The sequence below is a fragment of the Sitophilus oryzae genome, unplaced genomic scaffold (genome assembly GCF_002938485.1).
Source record: "Sitophilus oryzae breed Bouriz unplaced genomic scaffold, Soryzae_2.0 scaffold_813_pilon_pilon, whole genome shotgun sequence".
Taxonomy (NCBI): Eukaryota; Metazoa; Arthropoda; class Insecta; order Coleoptera; family Curculionidae; genus Sitophilus; species Sitophilus oryzae.
Window position 1 is genome coordinate 1,722,914 of NW_022147432.1, and position 21,709 is coordinate 1,744,622.

The 21,709-nt window shown below is 32.9% G+C and overlaps 1 protein-coding gene across 3 annotated transcripts in view; it reads left to right on the forward strand.

The window, feature by feature from the left end:
- The first annotated feature begins 4,593 nt into the window (after positions 1-4,593).
- The window catches only part of LOC115889302 (paired box protein Pax-6-like), a 178,325-nt gene continuing 161,209 nt past the window's right edge, over positions 4,594-21,709 (forward strand). For 2 of the 3 annotated variants that reach the window (XM_030909258.1, XM_030909259.1), the window contains exons 1-2: positions 4,594-4,918; positions 14,213-14,334. In XM_030909258.1, coding sequence (XP_030765118.1) covers positions 14,322-14,334 — 13 coding nt within the window. In that variant the 5' untranslated portion in view covers positions 4,594-4,918; positions 14,213-14,321. Of the gene's footprint in view, positions 4,919-14,212; positions 14,341-21,709 lie in introns of all 3 variants that reach the window. The other variant, XM_030909257.1, reaches the window with a different exon arrangement.

Consider the following 21,709-nt stretch of genomic DNA (forward strand, 5'->3'; position numbering starts at 1 on the left):
TTTAATATTATTTTGAATGACCCGAAAAAAATAGAAGGATAACCTACAAAAAAAAATAAGATCCCATCAAAAACATAGAATGTAAAAAAATGCCAAGTCTCACAACACAATTCCTCCGGTAGGTATAAAAAGTTGTGAGATCTCATGTAAAACCAAGTCAGTTTATTTTATTTAGTCTCTCTTTAAGCACCTATTCAACAATGTTGTTATAAATTATTGTTAGTATCAATATTATACCTAGTCATTTTTATTTCTATAATAATTATAATGACTTGGTATACGATATAATAGGTATTCTATAGTAATTAAAAAACTTCATTCTTAAGTACATCGCACCGTTTAGATTTACTTAATAATCGAAATAGTAGATTATTCTTTTTTATAATTATGGTGCCGTGCATGCAATTGCCAAGTCATCTTTATTTCTATAAGAATTATTATAATGACTTGGCAATTGCACGATATGATATTCTCTAGTAATTAAACTTTAGTCTTAAGTGCACCGTTTATTAGATTTACTTAGTAATCGAAATAGTAGATTATTCTTTTTTATAATTATGGTGCCGTGCATGCAATTGCCAAGTCATCTTTATTTCTATAAGAATTATTATAATGACTTGGAAATTGCACGATATGATATTCTCTAATAATTAAAAAACTTTAGTCTTAAGTGCACCGTTTATTAGATTTACTTAGTAATCGAAATAGTAGATTATTCTTTTTTATAATTATGGTGCCGTGCATGCAATTGCCAAGTCATTATGATTATTATAGAAATTAAGATGACTAATATTGATACTAACAATTTATATCAAAATTGTTGAATAGATGCTTAAAGAGAGACTAAATAAAATAAACTGACTTGGTTTTACATGAGATCTAACAATTTTTTATAGCGGAGGAATTGTGTTGCGAGACTTGGCATTTTTTTACATTCTATGTTTTTGATGGGATGATATTTTTGGCAAAATTCTGACGTTGGTTACTAGAAATAATGCAGTGGTATGATTTTAAATACAAATAACACCCGTAGAGTTTAATATCGATTCTTTTTGTGCAAAAATATAGAGCTCGGGATACGTCCCTGAAAATGTTCCTCGTTTCGTTCGTAATGCTTTCGTAGGGTGCGAAGCATTCGACTGAACGTAACAGCTGATGTCACTCTGTCCCCTAAAATTCGGCGGCCGCGCGCGGCCAGAGACAGAATTTTCATTAAAATTATTTGTGCGCCCTTCGCCCAAACTGCGATAATTTCGTAAAATATGTATTCCGCTTCCTTATCTTCGCTATATAAATGTCGCGGATGAAGGGGGTTGGGTTATTAAGTTATCTGCGTTGGGTCCTCCGAATGCGATTCTATTTTTTGTTACCTTTTTCCTATTTTTTTTTGTATTTTTGTATTTTTTATAACTGTACGTTGTTAGTTACTATCTCAGATAAAGAATATAAATAGACAAAACTTACTGTAAAAATCAAAAACATGATCTATATAAATGTTGCGAATTTTGGAAATCCTATTTTCATATGTTTTATGGGGTTTCTCGTTTATGATGTTGTGGTTTTCACATCACTGCACTTTTTAATTAATTTCGACAAATTACTGACATTATTTTTGTTTTAACTGACAGAAAATGATAATTATATATTATAATATTAATCTTGTCTCATCATGTATAACTTATTAGGACAAGTTTCTATTTGATTTAAAGTCAAATAGTTAAATAATAGATTATATTAGGCTATACCGGGTAAATTCCAATCAGGGTTCGGAAGTAGTTAATTAAGACGTAATTTACTTGATTAACTACGTGTAGTTTTTCTTCAAAAACTACGTATTTTCCTGTTCATTAACTACATGAAAACTATGTTAATAAACTATGTATTGAAATTATGAATAATTTCCCTTTGTATGAGGTGTAATAGAGATAATATGATGTAAATATTATATTTAAAGTCATATTTCTTCTGTTTTCTTAAATACATTATGTGTTTTTAAAGCTTCAACTTATAATAACCTCACCTCAAACCTTTGATATTTGAAAGTTACATACATAGGTTACATAAACTACATCCTCTACATAAACTACATTAACTACATGTAATGTAGTTTATGTAGTTTTTAAAAGTAACATGTAGTTTTCCGAACCCTGATTCCAATTTAGGTAGGTTTTATTGCAATTTAAAATTTGTTCTTCATTTTTAGAAAATGTTAAATATGTCAAAAACCTTTCATTTTAGTCATATACTTCACTAATAAAACTCACCATGATTTGTCTCCTAGAATCCATAAATCAATTAATATATAGGGTGTGCCATTAAAAAAAAGCCAACTTTGATGTGTAACTTTCTTTGTAGTCATCCTGTAGAACTCTCTATGTTTTTAAAAAAATGGTCTAAATTAACCTACATATGCTTACAAAATTTCATTTCAATACAAACTGTCATTCTCCTTGGAGCCTCCGCGACGTATGATAAGCGCCACCCTCTATACTAATTCATTATAATAAAATTAAATCATAAAAATATTGTAATTATATTCCTGCAGTCTGCAGTTTAAGTGAAAAGTTTTGTTCTTAAATATTTACTATACATATTATAAACGTGATGTGTTCAAATATTAATTTTGTGGAATATACATTTTTTATTTATTTGTTAATATCTCTCAAATTATTGAAATATATTTACTCATATCTAAGGATTATGTAAAGTGATCTGAAAAGAAGCTAAAAATGCAATAATACACAAGGTGTTCCATTTAAAAAAAATCATTCTGATTCACTCACACTTTTTTGAGCCACCCTATAGAAGTTAAAATATTTTCCTGGAATACATCCTAGAACATACTTTAGATTTGCACTTAAATAAAATTCTTAAGTTTTTTATTCTGCGAACTACAGATACCCGACGCACTATTGCCGGACCCTGTATATCAACATAAAACGAGATGTAATTAGCGAAATATCATCGTAACAATAGATATTTTAGAAACGTCTAGGTTTACTTATTTCACTGAAATTTATGAAAAAAAAAATCTTTGCCTCCGGTACAGATACCGCCACGTTTTGGAAATAGCTTTAAACAAAACTAAATTGAACGAGGCAACAAAAAACGGCAAAAAATCCCCCCTCGCCCTCCTCACGAGTAGTTTTCAGGCGCTTTTAAGAATCGAAAGTAGATCCAGGCAAACCGAAGTGGGTCAAGACAACTGGAAATAAATTGAAATGCGTTCAAAGTTGGGCAACGAAATGCGATCTTGACATGTTTCGAATTGCTTCTGGCATAGTGTGTATGCTGTTTAACATAAAACATTTATTTGCATCTAAATAAAAACCTTGGCCAACGTTTATTGAAAGGGCTGTATGAAAAAACCTTAACCCGATTTAAGTAGATAAGTAAGATATATATATATATATATATATATATATATATATATATATATATATATATATATATATATATATATATATATATATATATATATATATATATATATATATATATATATATATATATATATATATATATATATATATATATATATATATATATATATATATATATATATATATATGTAGCTGTATTAGAGAATAACACCACCAAGATATACTGGGACTTTACAGTAGAAACAGATACAGGAGTAGAACATAATAAACCCGATATGGTAATATGGAATAAACCTGAAAAAACCGCCATCATAATCGACTTCTCAGTACCGCAGGATTATAACGTGGCTAAAGCCTATGCAGATAAGATAAACAAGTACGCTGCACTTTCTCAGGAAATAAAAGCAATCTGGGAACTGCGGAAGGTGATTATAGTACCGTTAATAATAAGTGCCAATGGACTTGTGCACAAAATGACAAACCAACATATCAAAGAACTAAACCTCCCGAACAACACCATAATGTGGATGCAAAAAGCAGTTGTGCTTGGTACCGTCGGAATTATTCGAAGAATTGTCTCACCTTATTGACAATATTCGTCGTGCCCTTGGCTGGTTACAGCCCGGACATGGACTAGAACTACCACTAACAGTGTGAAAAAAAAAAAAAAAAAATATATATATATATATATATATATATATATATATATATATATATATATATATATATATATATATATATATATATATATATATATATATATATATATATATATATATAACCACCTTCGCTAAGAAATCATTACAAACTTAAACAGAAAGCAAAAATGTCCCAACATAGACTATTATACTCGTAGTATGATTATAACTAATATAATGATTACTACCGTGAGTTGTCATAACTAGTAAAGTTATGATACGCACTTAACCTAACCTCCGCTCCTGCGTTTCAAAGAAATGGCGCGCTTTTGCTCGCAGCACCCCCAGGCGGCCGCTCCGCTCCCGTCCCGCCACAAATCGGTCACCGTGGCGCCCTCTTAGCGTCAGCTTTACATTCCGCACGAATGAGCACCGCGATCGATACCACGCCTCCGCCTACCTTCCACCCCATTGGCCCTGCGTCCAACGTCTGCGTTCCCATTGGCCGACGCGGACAGGCGAGTACACCTAGCAAGGTGTGCTGCTCGCCCATACGAGGGCCGTCAGTCGAAAGTACTCGGTCGAGAAGGGTGTTTGGGGAGTTTGCGGTGGCCCGCTTGATGAGGGAAAATAGGAATATTCACGTGGAGGCTCATCATCAGCTCATTGAGTTCGAATTCGTCGATTCTTCGGAGTTGTTGACTCGAGCCTAATCGGGTAAACGGGAATTGGTTAATTGCCTTTGAGTAATTTTTGTTTTTTTTTGTCTTCGTTTGGAATCATCGATTGAATCGAAATTATAGTTTTGCCGTCGCGTCGTTTACTGTTTTTGATGATATATGATGGTGCTATAGTGATGCCCATTTGAATGATCATCGTAACATCTCTTTGAATTTTGTAAGTTTGTTTTATTTTTTTCTTCTATTTTTAATGTTAGTTTTAGTGACCTTTGTTATTAAAAATATCTAGTTTATGAAATCATTCGATTGCTGTACCTGCGTTTATAAAAATTTCATATTTTAAATAAAAAAAAATAAAGAAAGTTGATAATTCTATAAAATTATAAAATTTATTTTTTCAAGCACGTCTTTATTTTAATGTACCTATTTAATATCTTGTTAAATATTATTACACAGATTTATTGGTACTGTTTAGTCTATATCAAATTTTTACTTGGTATTATTTGAATGATCATCGTAACGTCTCTTTGAATTTTGTAAGCTTGTTTTATTTTTTCTTCTTTTATTTTTAGTGTTAGTTTTAGTGACCTTTATATTATTATTATATTTATATTATTTTTTTTTATATTTAAAGAAATATATATTTTTTAAATTGCTTTTTTTAGTTATTTTATTACACTTACTTTGTTTTTATATATTAGATTATTTACTTAGATAATTTTTTTTCATTTTGTTTAAATTTTTGTTTTATCCAAAAACATTAGTCGAAAGTTTATAACAAAAATAACAATTAATATCTAATTATTACATTCTGATTTTGTCAACAATTTTTTTAAATATAAAATAAAGGCAATTAAATTTAAAATTGCATTACCTACCCTGTGTGCCCACCAGTAAAAATATAGGTAACTAAAATCTGTAAAAAAGTTAAATATTAAATTTAATTTTAATTTATTTTAATATTTTTTTGAGTTTAAACTCAAGGTTAGATATTCAACCTATAATTATTATATAATATATTTTTTAAATAATAGGAAATAATATAAAATATATATATAAATATATAAACAGTTATCATTTATATCAACAAAACTTACCTTATCAACAGCACTTAAGGAACATGGCCATTTACCATTACTACTGCTCTGTTGAAAATATTGTAATAAAGTTGCGATGAGTGGTTTACGGCTATTAAGCTACCTTGTACACTTTCGCACTAAAAGAGGTTCTAAAAAGAACAATGTTCGACTGCAAGGTCTGCTAGTAAACATCTTCATAAAGTATCACAACACTATTTATTTAAACCAAAAACTCGTAATACAAAACTCAAGTATCAAAACGAATCGGTGTCAGGAAATGAATAAATAAATTTGGCAACTTGAATAAATAATACTTAAGTTTAAGAATACAAAAGAACTTCGCGAAATATAGACTGTCCAGTAAAATTATTAGTAACTATCGAACATTTTCTTCCAAACATAAAATTAAAAAAATATGGGATTAGGAAGTAATCCAAAAAATAAAAATGTCATAATTTTCTTCTACTCATAAATATATTTTTTTCTTAATATGTTTTTCTTAGACTTAAGTTTTTTAGTAATTTCTATACATATATGCAGAGTAATCCTCCATGCATCATTTCGCCATTAATAATTGAAGACCTTGGGGGAAAATAGTAATAAGCCACATTTCAATCGTTTAGAGAAAAACACGATAAACGTTTTCCATTAAATCCTGAAATGAGGATAATTAAAACATACCTATAAATAATTGTTTTTCTTGTTTATACGACAAAATAGTATCATTCGTTTCCGCAATAAGAAAAATGTCGTGACGGATTTTGAAAAAAAGATGAAATTTTGGAAAAAATGTGGCTTGTTACCTTTTTGCAAAATATTATACATGTTAAATATTTACCAAAGAATGAAAAGCATGATAAATATAAGTAAAGTAAAATATTTATTGAAATCAAAATGTCAATGCAAAATCAAAACAGATATTAGGTTATTTGATTTTAACGAGAAAAATAAACTACTTAATCGGATTCAGAGTCACCATCGATATTTTCCACTCCACCTTCTTGGTCTTCACCGTCATCATCGATTTCATTAACAGTAGTTTTGACACCAACACTAGCATAATAGTTGTGGTAAACTCCAGGAATATATGGAAGTAAAACCTTCAAATTCGCCAACTTTTTTGCATTAATAGGAACTGGGCCAACATACTTCTTTTCTAATGCATTAAGCTCTTCTATCTGTATTTTTTGTCCTCTTCCCAATGTTGACTGCCTTGAATGCTTCATTCAAAAAATGCTTAATAAACATTGTATTATGATGACTTTCTTCGAACTTGAAGCAACGTACTTTGGAAAAATCTACATTTTCTTTTTCATCAGTCAACTTTTTCTTGCTTAGAGATTTACTTATTTTTTCAAAAGAAAAAATGTCATTCTGATTGATTCTATATACCGTAAATGGATTTTGAATTTTCGAATCTTTGACGGCCTCTACCCAACATTCAGGAGAGTAAACTTGTCCCAAGTATTTTTTATGCTTTTCAATTGCAGCAAAGTCTCGATCGCATGGTAAGTGGGTGTGCCCAGCGACAAGGAATCTATGTTCAATAGATTTATATACTTTAGTCCTTACTAGATGAAGCCATAATGCCATAATAGTCCAATTTTTATTTTGGCCCCCACAGTTATCAGTAAACACTATCAGGTGTTGTTGGGAGTGGGAGGATGCTCCTTGATATATTTGAGAAGGCAGCTGGCTATTTCATCGGAGCCTCGTTTCGCCACATCTTCCGTCCACATATTCATATAACTTTTTCCAGTTTTACCGTCATAAATTCCTAAGTTATACATCCAGATTTTTCGTAAGTAGAAAGCTTTACCTACTGTCAGCTGAGGAATAGGCAAGACTTGTTGTAAATCAAAGCATATAACTTCCAAGTTATTTTCATTTTTAGATCTTTGAATTTCATTCTTCATGTTTGTCTGCATCGCTTCTGCTCATCTTTGGTGTAGGTCTAAATTTGTTTTGATTTCCTTCAATTTGTTCTCATCACCTTTGTGGGTATTAAGCAAAGTATTATATTCATCACACGTTGCACACGTGTCGCTCTTAGGGAGTTTAAATCCGATGTTGTATTCAGAACAAAAGATTCTGCGATATCTATCTTCCTTTGCGGGAATAATGTTCCGTTCTTGACACCAAGGGATATAGTATTTTTTGTATAGAGAAGATATAGATATATCGTGATCAATATAGCATTTTTGTCGGTTACGTTCTCTACTATAATGACTACGATATTTCGGAATGGCCTTAATGTGGTCATGAATAGACTGGATAGTTTCTTCAGGTAACCTGTTTTTCCGATTCTTGTGTCTTCCGCGACCATCGCTCTTTGGTGTGTGAAGTCCTTGGTTTATCTGGGTACAGATATTATAAACTCGTCTTTTTGAATTTTGCAAACCATGGATAGATAAAAACTCTTGTTTACAAACTTCTTGGTCTTTTCCGTTGATTTTTACAAAGTACCTAAACGTAGTAGATCTTGAGGATGTCTGCCTTTTGGTTTTCTTTGGGTAGACTCGTTTTTTACCGACACTCTTGATTGTGCCAAATAAATAAGCGTTTTGTTTATCGAACGTTTGTAGGTCCCAAAATGATTGAAATATCGCCATTTCTACTCCGTGTAGTAATTCTCTGCATTTCTTCTTGCAGCTACATGGTGGGCCCGAAGTTCTAGGTATTTGAGTCTTTCCTTGTGTAGTGGTATATCCATGTCCGAGATTTCGTCTATGTTGGGCTTTAACTTTCTTCCCGCATTCTGTGTTGATTTGTCTTTTCCTGGCGGCCTTCTTTTTCTCCGGCGTTTCGATGAATCCTCTAGTAGCACGTCCACCCTGGATAAAAAAATAATACATTACCTTTTTATCGGTTGTTTTCACCAAAACTGAAATTGATAATTTTTTATGCAAAAAGGTAATAAGCCACAAGCCATCTGAAATAACCTAACCTAACCTCTTTCTATTCAAAAATCTTACGCCTTTTTTAGAATAAGAGTACGTTCCATAAACTCAGGTGGAAATAAATACCCAACGCATATTCCAAGTTGCAATAATTGAAATATTTTTAAGCTTTCAAAAACGTTCAAAATTTTAGTTAAAAACGTAACAAGCCACGTTATATTCTATTTACCTCTGAGGTGACAACACTGCTGTCATCGCTGCTGCTACTCGAATTAAAATAGTCCTTATCCCTTACACTATCATCCGTTTCACTCGAAATATCACTACTGTCGCTGTTTTCATCATAAATAAACAACTTTCGCTTAACCGCACTATCTCTGCCGGTCGCCATGATTAAAATATGTGGCTTGTTCCGTTCTTCCGTCAACATCAGACAGCATTCAGTCCTGACCGAAGAACGTCACTAGATAACTGTGGCGCCATCTGTTGCCCAAATACCGCACTTTCTTCCTTGTGGCTTGTTACGTTCTTAAATCAATAAATCATAATATTAAATCAATTTCACTCATGTTGTGGCTTGTTACTATTTTCCCCCGAGGTCTTCAATTAATCCAACAGAAAGTATTTTTTTAAGTTAACAAAATTTTAGTTAAAAAAAAATTAAACTAAGTTAGTTTTTTGCAAAAAAATGCCTCATGAAATTTTTGAAAATCATACGTATTGCTTATTTTAAATGGAATACACCGTATAGTTTACCTAATTTTATTATTAAAGAGAATTTCTGTTCAACTGTTTTGTATCATTTTCTCTAACAGTTTCTCGATATACCTATAACCTATACTGTAAAGCAATATACAGACAACATTATTTCGTTTTTGTAAATCACCGACGCATAAGGGTTGGGACTATTCTAATATATACGTGTCGGTACTTTATCAATCATCAGTCACTGTACCTTACCTAATCCGAGCGGCTAATGTGTCGGCGAATTCCGAATCCCGGAACAAAAGAATAGAGCACATCAAGCAGTCACTGCAAATCCATACAATCCAAGACTGGTAGACAACTTTAAAACTGCCAACAACACGCTTCAAAGAGAACTGCGCCAACTAAAGGATAACTGGTGGTCACAAAAAGCGAATCAGATTCAAGAGTACGCCATGCATCACGATTATCGTAAATTCTTCGGGGCTGTAAAAGAAGTATATATACGGTCTAACCAAGAAGGTAAGCTGCCCAATCATGGCACAAAATGATGGCGTAAGAGGTAGAACAAATGAGAAATCGCTGGAAAGAGCATTACAGCAATATCCTTAACCAAGAAAACAACCTCAATATGGAAGCACTAAACACAATACCTCAGTATAACAGCCTCGATGTATTAGACATCCCGATAACAGAACAGGAAATAAAGGCCTCCGTAAAACAGCTTAAAAACAACAAATCAGCTGGCTGTGACGCGATTCCGGCGGAAATCTATAAGTGTACAAGAATAGAACTCATTGGTCATCTTAAGGCTCTCTTCGATGTCATATGGGAAAACGGAGAGGTAGGTACCTCAGGACTTTCGCAACGCGAATATAGTGAATATATTTAAGAACAAAGGAAGTGCATCAGACTATTGGCTATCGAAGGAAAAATTCTTGCAAAAACTATGTTAAACCGCCTGCACCTATATATAGAAAAAATCCTCCCAGAATCGCAAATGGGTTTCCGTACCAACCGCGGCATCATCGATTCCATATTTTCTATCCGCCAACTACAGAAAAAAGTAAAAGAGAAGCAGCATAACTTCATGTTGCGTTCATCGATCTAACAAAAGCCTTCGACTCTATGAACAGAGATGCGCTTTGGGCAATTTATGAAACTGTTCGGAGTACCCAACAAATTTCTTACATCAGTGTGTAAAAGCCTCCATAACAACAAGTCAAGAGTATCACCATCATGGATCACTGAGCGATCGCTTCCTAACAAATACAGGAGTTAGGCAAGGATGTGTCTTAGCGCCTCTCCTATTCACCATATTCATGGCAGCGCTCTCCATTATAGTGGACAGCAAATTGCAGAAGAGAGGTTTGGGCATTAGACACAGATACGAGACGGCCGGCGCCGGTCGCGGCGGTCTGTTCAACATAAAAAGACTCATGGCAAAAACACGTACAAAATTCATCACAAAACTTCAATACGCTGATGACTGCGTTCTAGTTGCAAACACGTTACAACAATTACAAGAAATGTTGAACGCATATATACCTGAGCATACGAGGCTTTGAGTCTTAAGCTAAACATCGACAAAACCAAAAGTATGTGCACTCCCCGGATGATCACAACAATGCTGTAAAAATCGGAGAAGAACTATTAGAGTATGTCGCGGAATTCAATTATCTCGGCAGTTTGATTTCGGAAAAGGCCAATATTGATTCTGAAATTCAGCACAGGATTAGCAGCGCCTTAAGAGCATTCTGGAAATTAAAAGACAGGGTTTTCTACAATCATGAAACTTGCAGTGTGCCGAGTAATTATAATCCCCACCATGTTATATGGGAGCGAAACCTGGGTGCCGTACCGCCGACACATAAACGCATTAATCAAGTTGCAACAGAGACACCTTAGACAACTCACATCATGTCTCAAACGTATCAGTCTTTGAAAAAGCTAACTGCGAGAGTATTTAAGTTATGGTTACAAAATCCCGCTTAAGATGGGCTGGTCACGTATGCAGAATGCAAGAAAATCGCATACCAAAATCTCTGCTTTACGGTGAGCTTGTAGTTAAGGGGAGGTCGGGTGGACAACTGAAAAGAAACAAGGATATTTTCCACGGAAACTTAAAAGGGATTAACATGCAGAATGAGTGGGAAGAAGCAGCTCACAATAGAACTCAATGGAAAAGAATTGTAAACTCAGTTAACAGCGAAAACCAAAAAGTAAAGAGGCAACAACAGTGCGGTAGGCAGATAACATCAAGTATCGTGCTTTTCAGTCACAGAAAAGCTGATGAAAGACAACGCCTTGCGTGACCATCTTCTGATGCGTGTCGAATACTCGTCAGCGAGTAATGGCAGTAGAATTCCAAATATGCGGCCGGGTCTGCTAGTATAAACTATAACAATTAAAATTGCAACTAGATTTTTTTCGTTATATACATTGTAATGCCAAAAGTTCCAACTATATTGTGCCTTTTAAGTAATACCTATAAATGATTAATTAAATGCTAATAATTGTTCTAATTTCAGTTTTTTATGACATCTATACAACATTTTATATTTTAGATCATTTTCACAAATTTGAATTAAACTCTGAAATGTAATTCGTTCGAATTAAAGTTAAAAAAACGCTCTCCGAAATAATATAAATTTCCCGAAACAAAATCCCGGATAAAAAAATCGCTTGCTGGATTTATGGCGCCCTATATTTTCCAAATTCCCCTTCTGTCTCGTATTTCAGTAACCCCCTACAAAGATAAATTGTTACTAATTAGTAGATAGGGCAAATCTAAAGTATTTCAGCGTTGTTGGCTCTGCACCGTCCACAAATACACTCTAAGCGAATTAATTTCATTAACTCTATCAATAAGGGCCGATGCAGTGACACGAGTAAAGGAATGCCACTTAAAATATTTTCGCCCTTAGGAATAATACTATCGAATTGTATTTTGTCGTGATTTTGTCTTTTAAGTTAATGGAAATTTGTATTAATAACATGAGCTAATTCAAAAAGAATTCTTGATATTGTTTCGAGTAGCGGCAAGTGGTTCTTTGGGGTGCACATCTATATAGAAAAATATGTTAATAAAAAGTTGGTAGGCAGTTCTTTTAGTTTCAAAGTAAAGGAATTTTCCAATTTTTTTTATCTCAAAAACTGAGACTTTGACTGATTTTGATGTTATTACAAATTTTGTTGCAAATATTATTCCTAATCTTAAATTGAAAACCGCGTTTCGCTAGCTACTGTAATTTCGGAGTTACGATTTTTTTTAAATTTTTAACCCCCTCCCATATCCCTTTACCAACCCCCCACCCCAACCAAAAAACTAATGGCCAGATTCTCGGGTGCCACAGTATTTTTGTGCCAAATTTGGTTAAAATCGGTTTAGCGATTTTTGAGTTATCGTGTTACAGACGGACAGACAGACAGACACTATGAAAATATTTTGTATTTAGGTCATTTATGACCCAAATAACTCATTTTGAGTGAAATTAAAAAAAAAAATTTTTGCCGATCTTAATAGCCTCCATACGTATTGGTATAGTCGGCTAAAAATTACTACATACTACTGCCATTACTCGCTGACGAGTATTTGACACGCATCAGAGGATGGTTACGCAAAGCGTTTTCTTTCATGAGATTTTCTGTGACTGGAAAGCCCGATACGTGATGTCTTCTCACAAAAACGGCAAACAAAAACAATAAATAGAATGATTCATAGAATAATTTATAAAGATTCTAATACATACAGGGTGTCCCAGGAATAAGTGCAAGTATTTTATAAGGGGTGGTAGTTCTCGATAAAAGAAACATATTTTCTCTTTATCGTTTTTCAAATAAGTCCACAATAACGGACTTTACTTTGAAAATTTCCAAAAAAAAATATTTTTTGCTAAAATTTTGAAAACCACTGGATCTTTTCTGGATTTTCTTTCTTGTAAATTTAATCTAATACCTATATTGCCATATTGTCAAGAAATTATGTTTTTAACTAAAAATTAAAAAAAAATTCTAGGAAATATTTTTCAAAAAATTTGGAATTCTCAATTTTTTTTTCGCGTAAAAAAACTCATAGGCGTGTTTCTGGGGTTGGGGGTTGAACTATACTACCAGTTAAAATACTTGCACTTATTTCTGGGACACCCTGTATATCTTCTAAAGATATTGGCACCAAACCTTCAACTTTAGCGTCGAGCTCGCAACAAAGACATTCGTACCTACGGGTGGGCACCCGTTAAACTAACTTTCTTCAGTTTTGAACGATATAAATGTGGCATGTTTTGAATGTATTAAACTATAAGAGAAGAGTTTCTATATTATTATTATTTCCCTTTTATTTAAGTTCAGAACAGCATAGGTGGATTCTCTGGAATAGTGATCGGGGTTTTCTCGTGCTCTTTTACTCGTTAATTCCAGGCAGAGTACGGCACTGCATTTATTTCATTTAATAAAATAAGTAGGGCTATTTACAAATTTAGCGTTTTATTTACATAACCTATTCTCCTCAAATTTCAAAAATATTGCTTCTGTCGAGGCCGCATCCGAGGTAATCACAATAAAAAAATATTTAACACAACGTAGGTGCCTTTCTTTCATTTAAATTGTTTGTTATACAGTTGGCCAAAATATTACCTCTTCAACTTTGTTGACGAACATGGGTTGTTACACTACAATTATTAATTATTTGGTGGGGTTAGTTGCGTTGGTTAGGTTAGCTCCCGAATTTTGGAAGCCGGCGCCGGCAGCTTAGTCACTTCCAAAAGTAAAACACGATCAGACAATAGTGCACAGTTATTAATATATGTTTTTTCTTTGTGATTGCAGGATCTTTGGGGGTGCGTAGTGACATCCCAGGAGCACCATCATTCTCCCCGCACAGCAACTAGGGGCGGCCGTGGCGCCATGGCCCTCTGGGATCACCTCCGTCGACGATATGGCACACAAAGGTAAAGGTAATAGTAACCATTACTAATACATTTTTATACTTATCCCATTTGTCTGACTTATCGCCATCATTCCACCTTCCTAGAACCAATAATTAATTATTATATTTTCTTATATTTTATATTAAACATGGAAATTTACTGTTATATCTTTTGTATAAAGTAATTCTGACTTTATTTGAGTATCACTCTTTATGAATCTAAATTATGAATCTAAACATTTCTTTGGCATTATTGAAAGCCACGGAAGAAATCTATAATTGGGTTGTCGATCTTCAGTAATTAAACCCTTCTGAGAAAATGACCACCTTGGACCAAAGACAAGCTAAAAGAGGCTTTAACATCTTGAGGGGTAAATTTAAGCTCTAGTGAGGTGACAGGGATATTTCTCCGCTTAACGACGCTTGTTTTTTACGTTTTATTTTAGTTTAAAAATTGTATTATGTACTCTTTTATCGACTGCTTTTATATAGCCAAGGATGCAAGTGTGTTCAGTGAGAAGTTAATTTTAAGTTTGTGCAATTATATTTCTATTTTTTTTTTCGCTGGACTTCCTAAATACTCGTAAAAATGACTAGAAAGTGTTTAGTGTGTGAAAGTTCTAATATAAAGGTCCCCGAATTATCTTTTCATAGGCAAGTAAAGTATTCAGTTGTTCTTTTATTTATATTAAGCCACATGGATACTTTCTGGTTAGATTTCCTAAGAATATTAATAGTCGTACGGAGTGGCTAAATGTATTTTTCATATAATTTAATTTTTGTGACAGTAAACATTCAATTTATTGTTCAAATATAAGCATTTTACAAATTAAATTTTAAAAAATAATGTTCAAATTAAGGCCGATAAATGTACTAGTCATAACTAGTAATAACACTTTTAATACCAGCGATTTATTTCGGGTAAACTGCCCAAACAAAGCGTTTGTATATGTTCAATCTAACACGTTTTTGGTCTAGAGTGAAAAAACGCGCCATTTAAGACACGGGCAGCCAATTTCTATCAAGATCTCTATCTATCTTGATTCCTGTCTACTGCCATTTAAGGGATTTGACTCTCTTGGTCTTTTGTCGTATCCATTTTATTCTTTTACAATCTGGTTATTCCCAGTATTTGTTAATAAATAAGTTGCCATCAGTAATTGCACTTTTTGGACATTCCGAACGCAATTCACTTTTAAAGTTGATATTATTTGCAGATTTATTTTATTTAGCTGCCCAAAATTTCACGGTGGCGGAAGGTGGTAAATAAATAATGCAATAGTGTAGATTCACACAACACATTCTTTGAATTGCGTATAATATTATGTGTATTTTCTTTAAAAAAACGACTACTTTTTATGACTGCTCGATACTCGACTTTCCCCCACAATTTTACAGTAACCTTCCAACCGTGAAACTATGAAGCATCGAAAATGGCTCAAATTTTAGTGGGCGGCTTTCAAAAGATGGGCAAACAAATTTTGCAGATTTTGTTGCATGAATGTTGCCATACCTATACGTGGTGATGTCGAAAACTTTTTTAACTAATCATATTTTAATTCACCAAGATGCCAACAAAAAGTTTTAAAAATATCAAGGATTGCTGAGTTTTTTGGAAAAAAACGGATTTTTTTGAAAACTAATTTTATTTTTTCCTGTCGTTACTTTTTAGAAATTCAAAAAACTAATTGCATATTCTCATACCACTTTATTAGGGCTATCTGATAGTATTTTTAGATTTTCAAATTAGCTGATAATTTGTGTGATACAGAGGCCAACTTAATTTTTTTAAATACGGATCTGCATTTTTTATTTCAGATTTTGAAAGAACTCAGTCTCCTGAGTGTAATGATATGCCACACTTTATACTTTTTTTTTGTTTTGGGTACCTTAACAGCAACAAAACTATTTAATTATTATTTAAAAAAATATCAAGTCCGACTCTGTTCTTTAAATTATTTAATCTGTTTATATTCATCGCAACAATATTGATCAGTGCTAATTATCATCGAATAAGGAAAATTGAGCCAACTGAAAGATTCAAATAAATAATATCCATTTTTAACTTTTCTTATTGTGAATTTGAAATTCTCAGTGTACGATCTAATAATTTGCATAATATTAATCGTAGTTATTATGAATAAATTAACTTCTACAAACTAGTTTCTAATGCTTTACATAGTCTACATGTTCGAAAGGGTTACCACCCTCCCTATTGCACAAATTTATTTTTTGTTTGGTTTGGTTCAATTTTATTTATAGCTTTTGAATAGATCTTCTTATACTTTCGAATGCATTTTGTACTCTTTATTGCAACTGCCGAGATGTGTTGATTTCACTTTTTTGTAAAATTTGGACCTGTCAAATTACTTGACGTCATCAGACGGCCCAGGTACCTCACTGGCCATTATACTGCTCTATCATTTCCAATCCTTCCAGGGAAAATGATTGTCTTGATGATGATCTTCCGGGGAAATGATTTGATTGTTTATATTACATTTTATTCATGTTATTTTTTATTATTTTTAATATTGCATTTTGATATTGCATTTGATTTTCCGTATTCAGCCCATGTCACTGTTAAGTTTGAAAGCTTATTAATATTGTAATGATGAATGTATTAAATATTAAAAAAAAACAGAGACGGACTTGAAATTAGTTTAAATAAATTGTATCCAAATTTCCAAAACAAAAAAAAATATTAAGTGTGGCATATCATTTTACTCAGGAGAGCGAGTTCTTTCAAAATCTGAAATAAAAAATGCAGGTCTGTATTTAAAAAAATTAAATTGGCCTCTGTATCTCACAAATTATCAGCTGATTTGAAAATATAAAAATACTGTCAGATAGGCCTAATAAAGTGGGTATGAGAATGTGCAATTAGTTTTTTGATTTTCTAAAAAATGTCGACAGGAAAAAATAAAATTGATTTTCAAAAAAATCAGTTTTTTACAAAAAACTCAGCAATCTTTGAAATTTTTAAAACTTTTTTGATGGCATCGTGGTAAACATCCCAAAGCACAACTTTGCCCCAATTTAATCATGGTCGTATCTATTACGGTTACCGAGTTATCAATGCTCGTACCTCGAATTTGTAGCACCCTGTATAGAATTCAAGTTTCGAAAAATCCCTTCTTATCGAAGCTCTACACCCTAAAGTCAATCCGTTTTCCAAAAATCAGCTTTTTGCGTCAAGCGCTTTAAGCAAGATCGTGATTAATCATCAAAGACCAGATTTCTCGAAACACCCTGTATAAATTTTTAAAAAATCTTAAAATATGTAAAAAAACAAAACAAAATATACGTGTTTAAGCGTTTTTTCGGAAACTTAACCGTTTTTTAAATAAAAAATATTGTAATATTTGAGGGGTGGTTTCACCCCCTTGGAACTGAAAAACTTCTTATCGAACCTCTACACCCTAGAATCAACCTGTATGCCAAAATTGAGATTCTTACGTTGAGTGGTTTGAGCAGGATTGTGATTAATCAGTGAGTCAGTCACTTAAGGATTTTATATATCAGTATAGATACGAATGAAAAAAAAATTATCTACCATTACGTAGAAAGAAACCTAAGCCATAAATCAACACAAAAAAAATACATTTTTTCGAAGCGATCCCAACAAAAATCTCTCATCCTTCATCTTCTTCTTTCGGTATATATGTGTTTCTCAGCGGCCGTGACAAATGGAATCTGCTCGTGAAAGGTGAACACTTCTCCATTTTTCTATATAGATATCGTCTGCACGCGCTGCGAAGAAGGTACGAGAGGGTGCGGGTGACGTCTTGAGCCCCATTCTCTGCACAAAAGTCGATTTTAGGGCCACAAAGCGCCCCCTTGGCGTTTTAATGCCTCCGGCGCGTAAGACGCCGCCGCGTCACATCCAGGGATTTTATGGGTATCGTTTGCCGTGGCTGATGGGTATTATGAGCCCACTGCGGGTTCTTTGTGAACCGCGGAGAATGAACTGAGTGTAATTAATGGCCAAGAGGGGGGATGTAGTATTGTTTATTTTGTAATTGTGTAGGATATTTCGTATTTTATGTCCTTTTCTTTGACAAGTCTAGATATTTTGAATTGGTAAATTAACTTGAATTTAAGTATGCGCTTATAATAGGTATTATTTTTTTTCTGTGTGGCGATGGCGCCTCTCACATGCTGCGAAGACTCCAAGAAGAACGGTAGTTTATATTTATTATACAGGGTTTCAAAACAATAGTGTATCTAATGCCGGGTCCAGACCAAGCAGACAAAACAGTGACAAGACAGAAACATTCATGTTTTACGACAATGTTGTGACAAATCCAATACATTTCTGCGACATTTTTGTCTCATTTTTGTTTTGTTTCAAAATTCTGAGACTTTTCAATGTCCCGTCTCGAGTCGGTAAAGATCAAAGTGTCTATGTTTTGTTCGTATATTTTGCGACAAGTTGCCGGCGCAGTGTGGATGGCGTGTGCTGCCAACAGTGGGAGACCAGTGAAATCATACATGGTTAATAAAACTCATTCGCAATAACTAAACTTTTGACTTTTTTGTACTTTTGTCATTGCGGTGTAGACAATTTGTCTCGAGTTGGTCTTGTCAGAAGGCTCCATTTTTTGTGACAAGTTTGTCTTGTTTTTGTCTCAAAATCGTGTTTATTTTTTGTCACCTTGGTTTGGACCCGGCATAACGTATTAGTAAAATGATAAAATGTAAAGAAATTTTCTATAAATTAATCTCTTGATTTCGCTAATACTAAAATTTTAATCTATAGAATCGTTTGTTGTTTTTGACACCCTGTATTATAGTGAGTTCTACAGGGTGACCTCCAAAAAATTTGCTTACCAAAGTTGTTTTTTTTGGAACGGTTAAAGAGGCATATATTTCACATGTTTTTTTGAAAATGAAGAATATAAACTTTAAATTTTCAAAAAAAAGCTACCCAAATTATAATTTACCCTTTATAGCCTGATATTCAGTTAAAATAGCTATTGTATGTTAAATCAAATTAAAATTTGACACGAAAAGTTATACAGGGTGAGGAAAAATTAATACTGAACATTGGTCATTTTTGAAACGAAGTTTTTACTTTATTTTAAAAGGAACACCCAATATATTATTTTGATATTCAATGGAGAATGCATTTATCTGCTAAATACTTTTACGGTTGCTTATGCCAAAGACAAAGATTTTTAGCTCTGTTCATTTTTATGATTTATTGTCTTAGCTAGATGAAATCAAATGCTCAAAAGATCAAACTGCTTCCTTCCGGTTTACTGCATAAAATGATTCTCTTTTCAAAAGATCGTTTTATGTTAAGAGACATATGTGGACTTATACTTATAAAAGCAGCCACAATCCTTTCTCTCATGTTGTCGACAATAATTTGGTCGAGTGTAAACACTCTTTTTAACATCCGCATAAAAAAGCCTGAACTAGCTAAATCAGAAGCATTTAAGCATTCGATTAATTGGAGAATGCACATTGCAATCACCAATTTATAGAACCATATCAATTCCCTCTGATGTAGGATAAGTTTCCATTTTTTTTGTTTTAACTGACACAAAATGATAACCAGTTTTTAAAATTAGACTAATTTGACAGTTATGTTGAAGTAATGTCAGGTATATCTCCAACAACCTATCAAATAATAAAGACCTACTGACACATAATTATAAAAATGAAAATATCTAGGAAAATCTTTGTTTGAGGGGTAGAAAACCTTAATAGTATTTTGTAGAGACATGAATTCTCCATTGAATATCGGAATAATATACTGGGTATTCCATTTAAAATAAAAGAGTAACTTGTTTTTAAAGGAGACCAATGTTCAATATTAATTTTGTCTCACCCTGCATAACTTTTGGGACAAGTTTTAATTTCATTTAAAGTACAATAAACTAAAGCTTTCATTGAAATTATGAAATTAAAAATTAAGAAATTAAGAAGAATTAAAAATCGTTCACAAAAACTTTACATTTTAGTCACAAACTTAAAATCCTTTTTTCCATAGCAACTGTTAAAATTGCCTTATATCTATCAAAAATAGTAGATAAAATAGTACTTGAACCGCAAGGGTAAATTAAATGATACGAGGATAGGTTAAAAACTATATTTCTTCTCGCACGTTTTTTAATTGCTTCCATTTTTGAAAAAAAATATTCCTTTTCATAAGTTATTCGGGATTTAAATGGAAGTAGTTTGGATATGGCGATTGTCGCCTCAGCCTGAATATCTGTTGGTAATTTGCTTATTTCGTTTTGAGCCATTTCTGGCTCCAATTCAATCAGCAATCGACACGAAAAAGAATTAAAAAATATTCACTCAAAACTGACTAAACTGACAGCTTTATTTCTTTGTCAAATTACATAGAAACCAACGCCAACCCAGCACAATATTTTTTTTACTCGTAATAAATTCCTTGAAATAATAATTTCTGAATATTTTTTAAAATGTAACTCGCTATGGAAAAAAATATTGTTTTTTACACGATGATAAAATTGCATTATCGTCTTGTATAAAAAATAACTATTAACGGTTCATCATGAACATTTAACCTATTATCGCCACGAAATATCCCAGTATAATATTTGTATCTAATTCAATTTTCTCTAAACGTTGATTCTAATTGAGTAATCTGTTCATTGTAGCCCTAATAGTTATGGGTATGCAGTGACCCTTTCTATGTTATTCCTTGTCGCTATCTGTCCTTTCTAATCCCCAACAAGGGGTATTACAAGGGATCAGTCGGTGTGGCATAAGAGACCAACACGCACAAAAGTAACAGTTTCCTTCCCAATCGAGATTCGTTACGCTTTTCAAGAAGGGCCGCATCTGGGGTGACTGACGGCTTTTTTGATGTCTCTATTTTGTTGTTTGTGTTTGCGGTCTGCACTGACGGCTTGTTTGCGTGATTTTCGGAAAACGGGTCCTAATACGCCGAAAAGGACAGATGGGAGCTCTTTACAATGATTAGGTTGTACTATGAGGGAATTTTTAAAATGTACCGACAGGGTCCACTTTTCTTTATTATCTCTATACAGAGTGGTCCGAACTGTATTCCGGAAACTTCGGCAGCATATTTTGCAGATAAAAATAAGTAAAAAATTTCGTATAAATGTATATCCTATAATGCTTAGTTTCGGAGATACAGGGTGTAGAAGTTTTATTTTTATTTCAATTTTTTTCAAATAATTTATAAAGTAACGTAAATATTTGGATGAAAATTGGTGTCTGGGACTTCTTTGATGTGAAAAATTTGATTTTGATGTCAATATGCCTCCTATTTATAGGGGACGCCATCTACATGTGTTTTACCTGTTTTGAAGACTAATAACTTTTCGTCCGTTTACCTGAGTGAAAAAATACACATTTCCGTGACTTTTTACGTAAAAAATGTCTCTTTGTAAGAG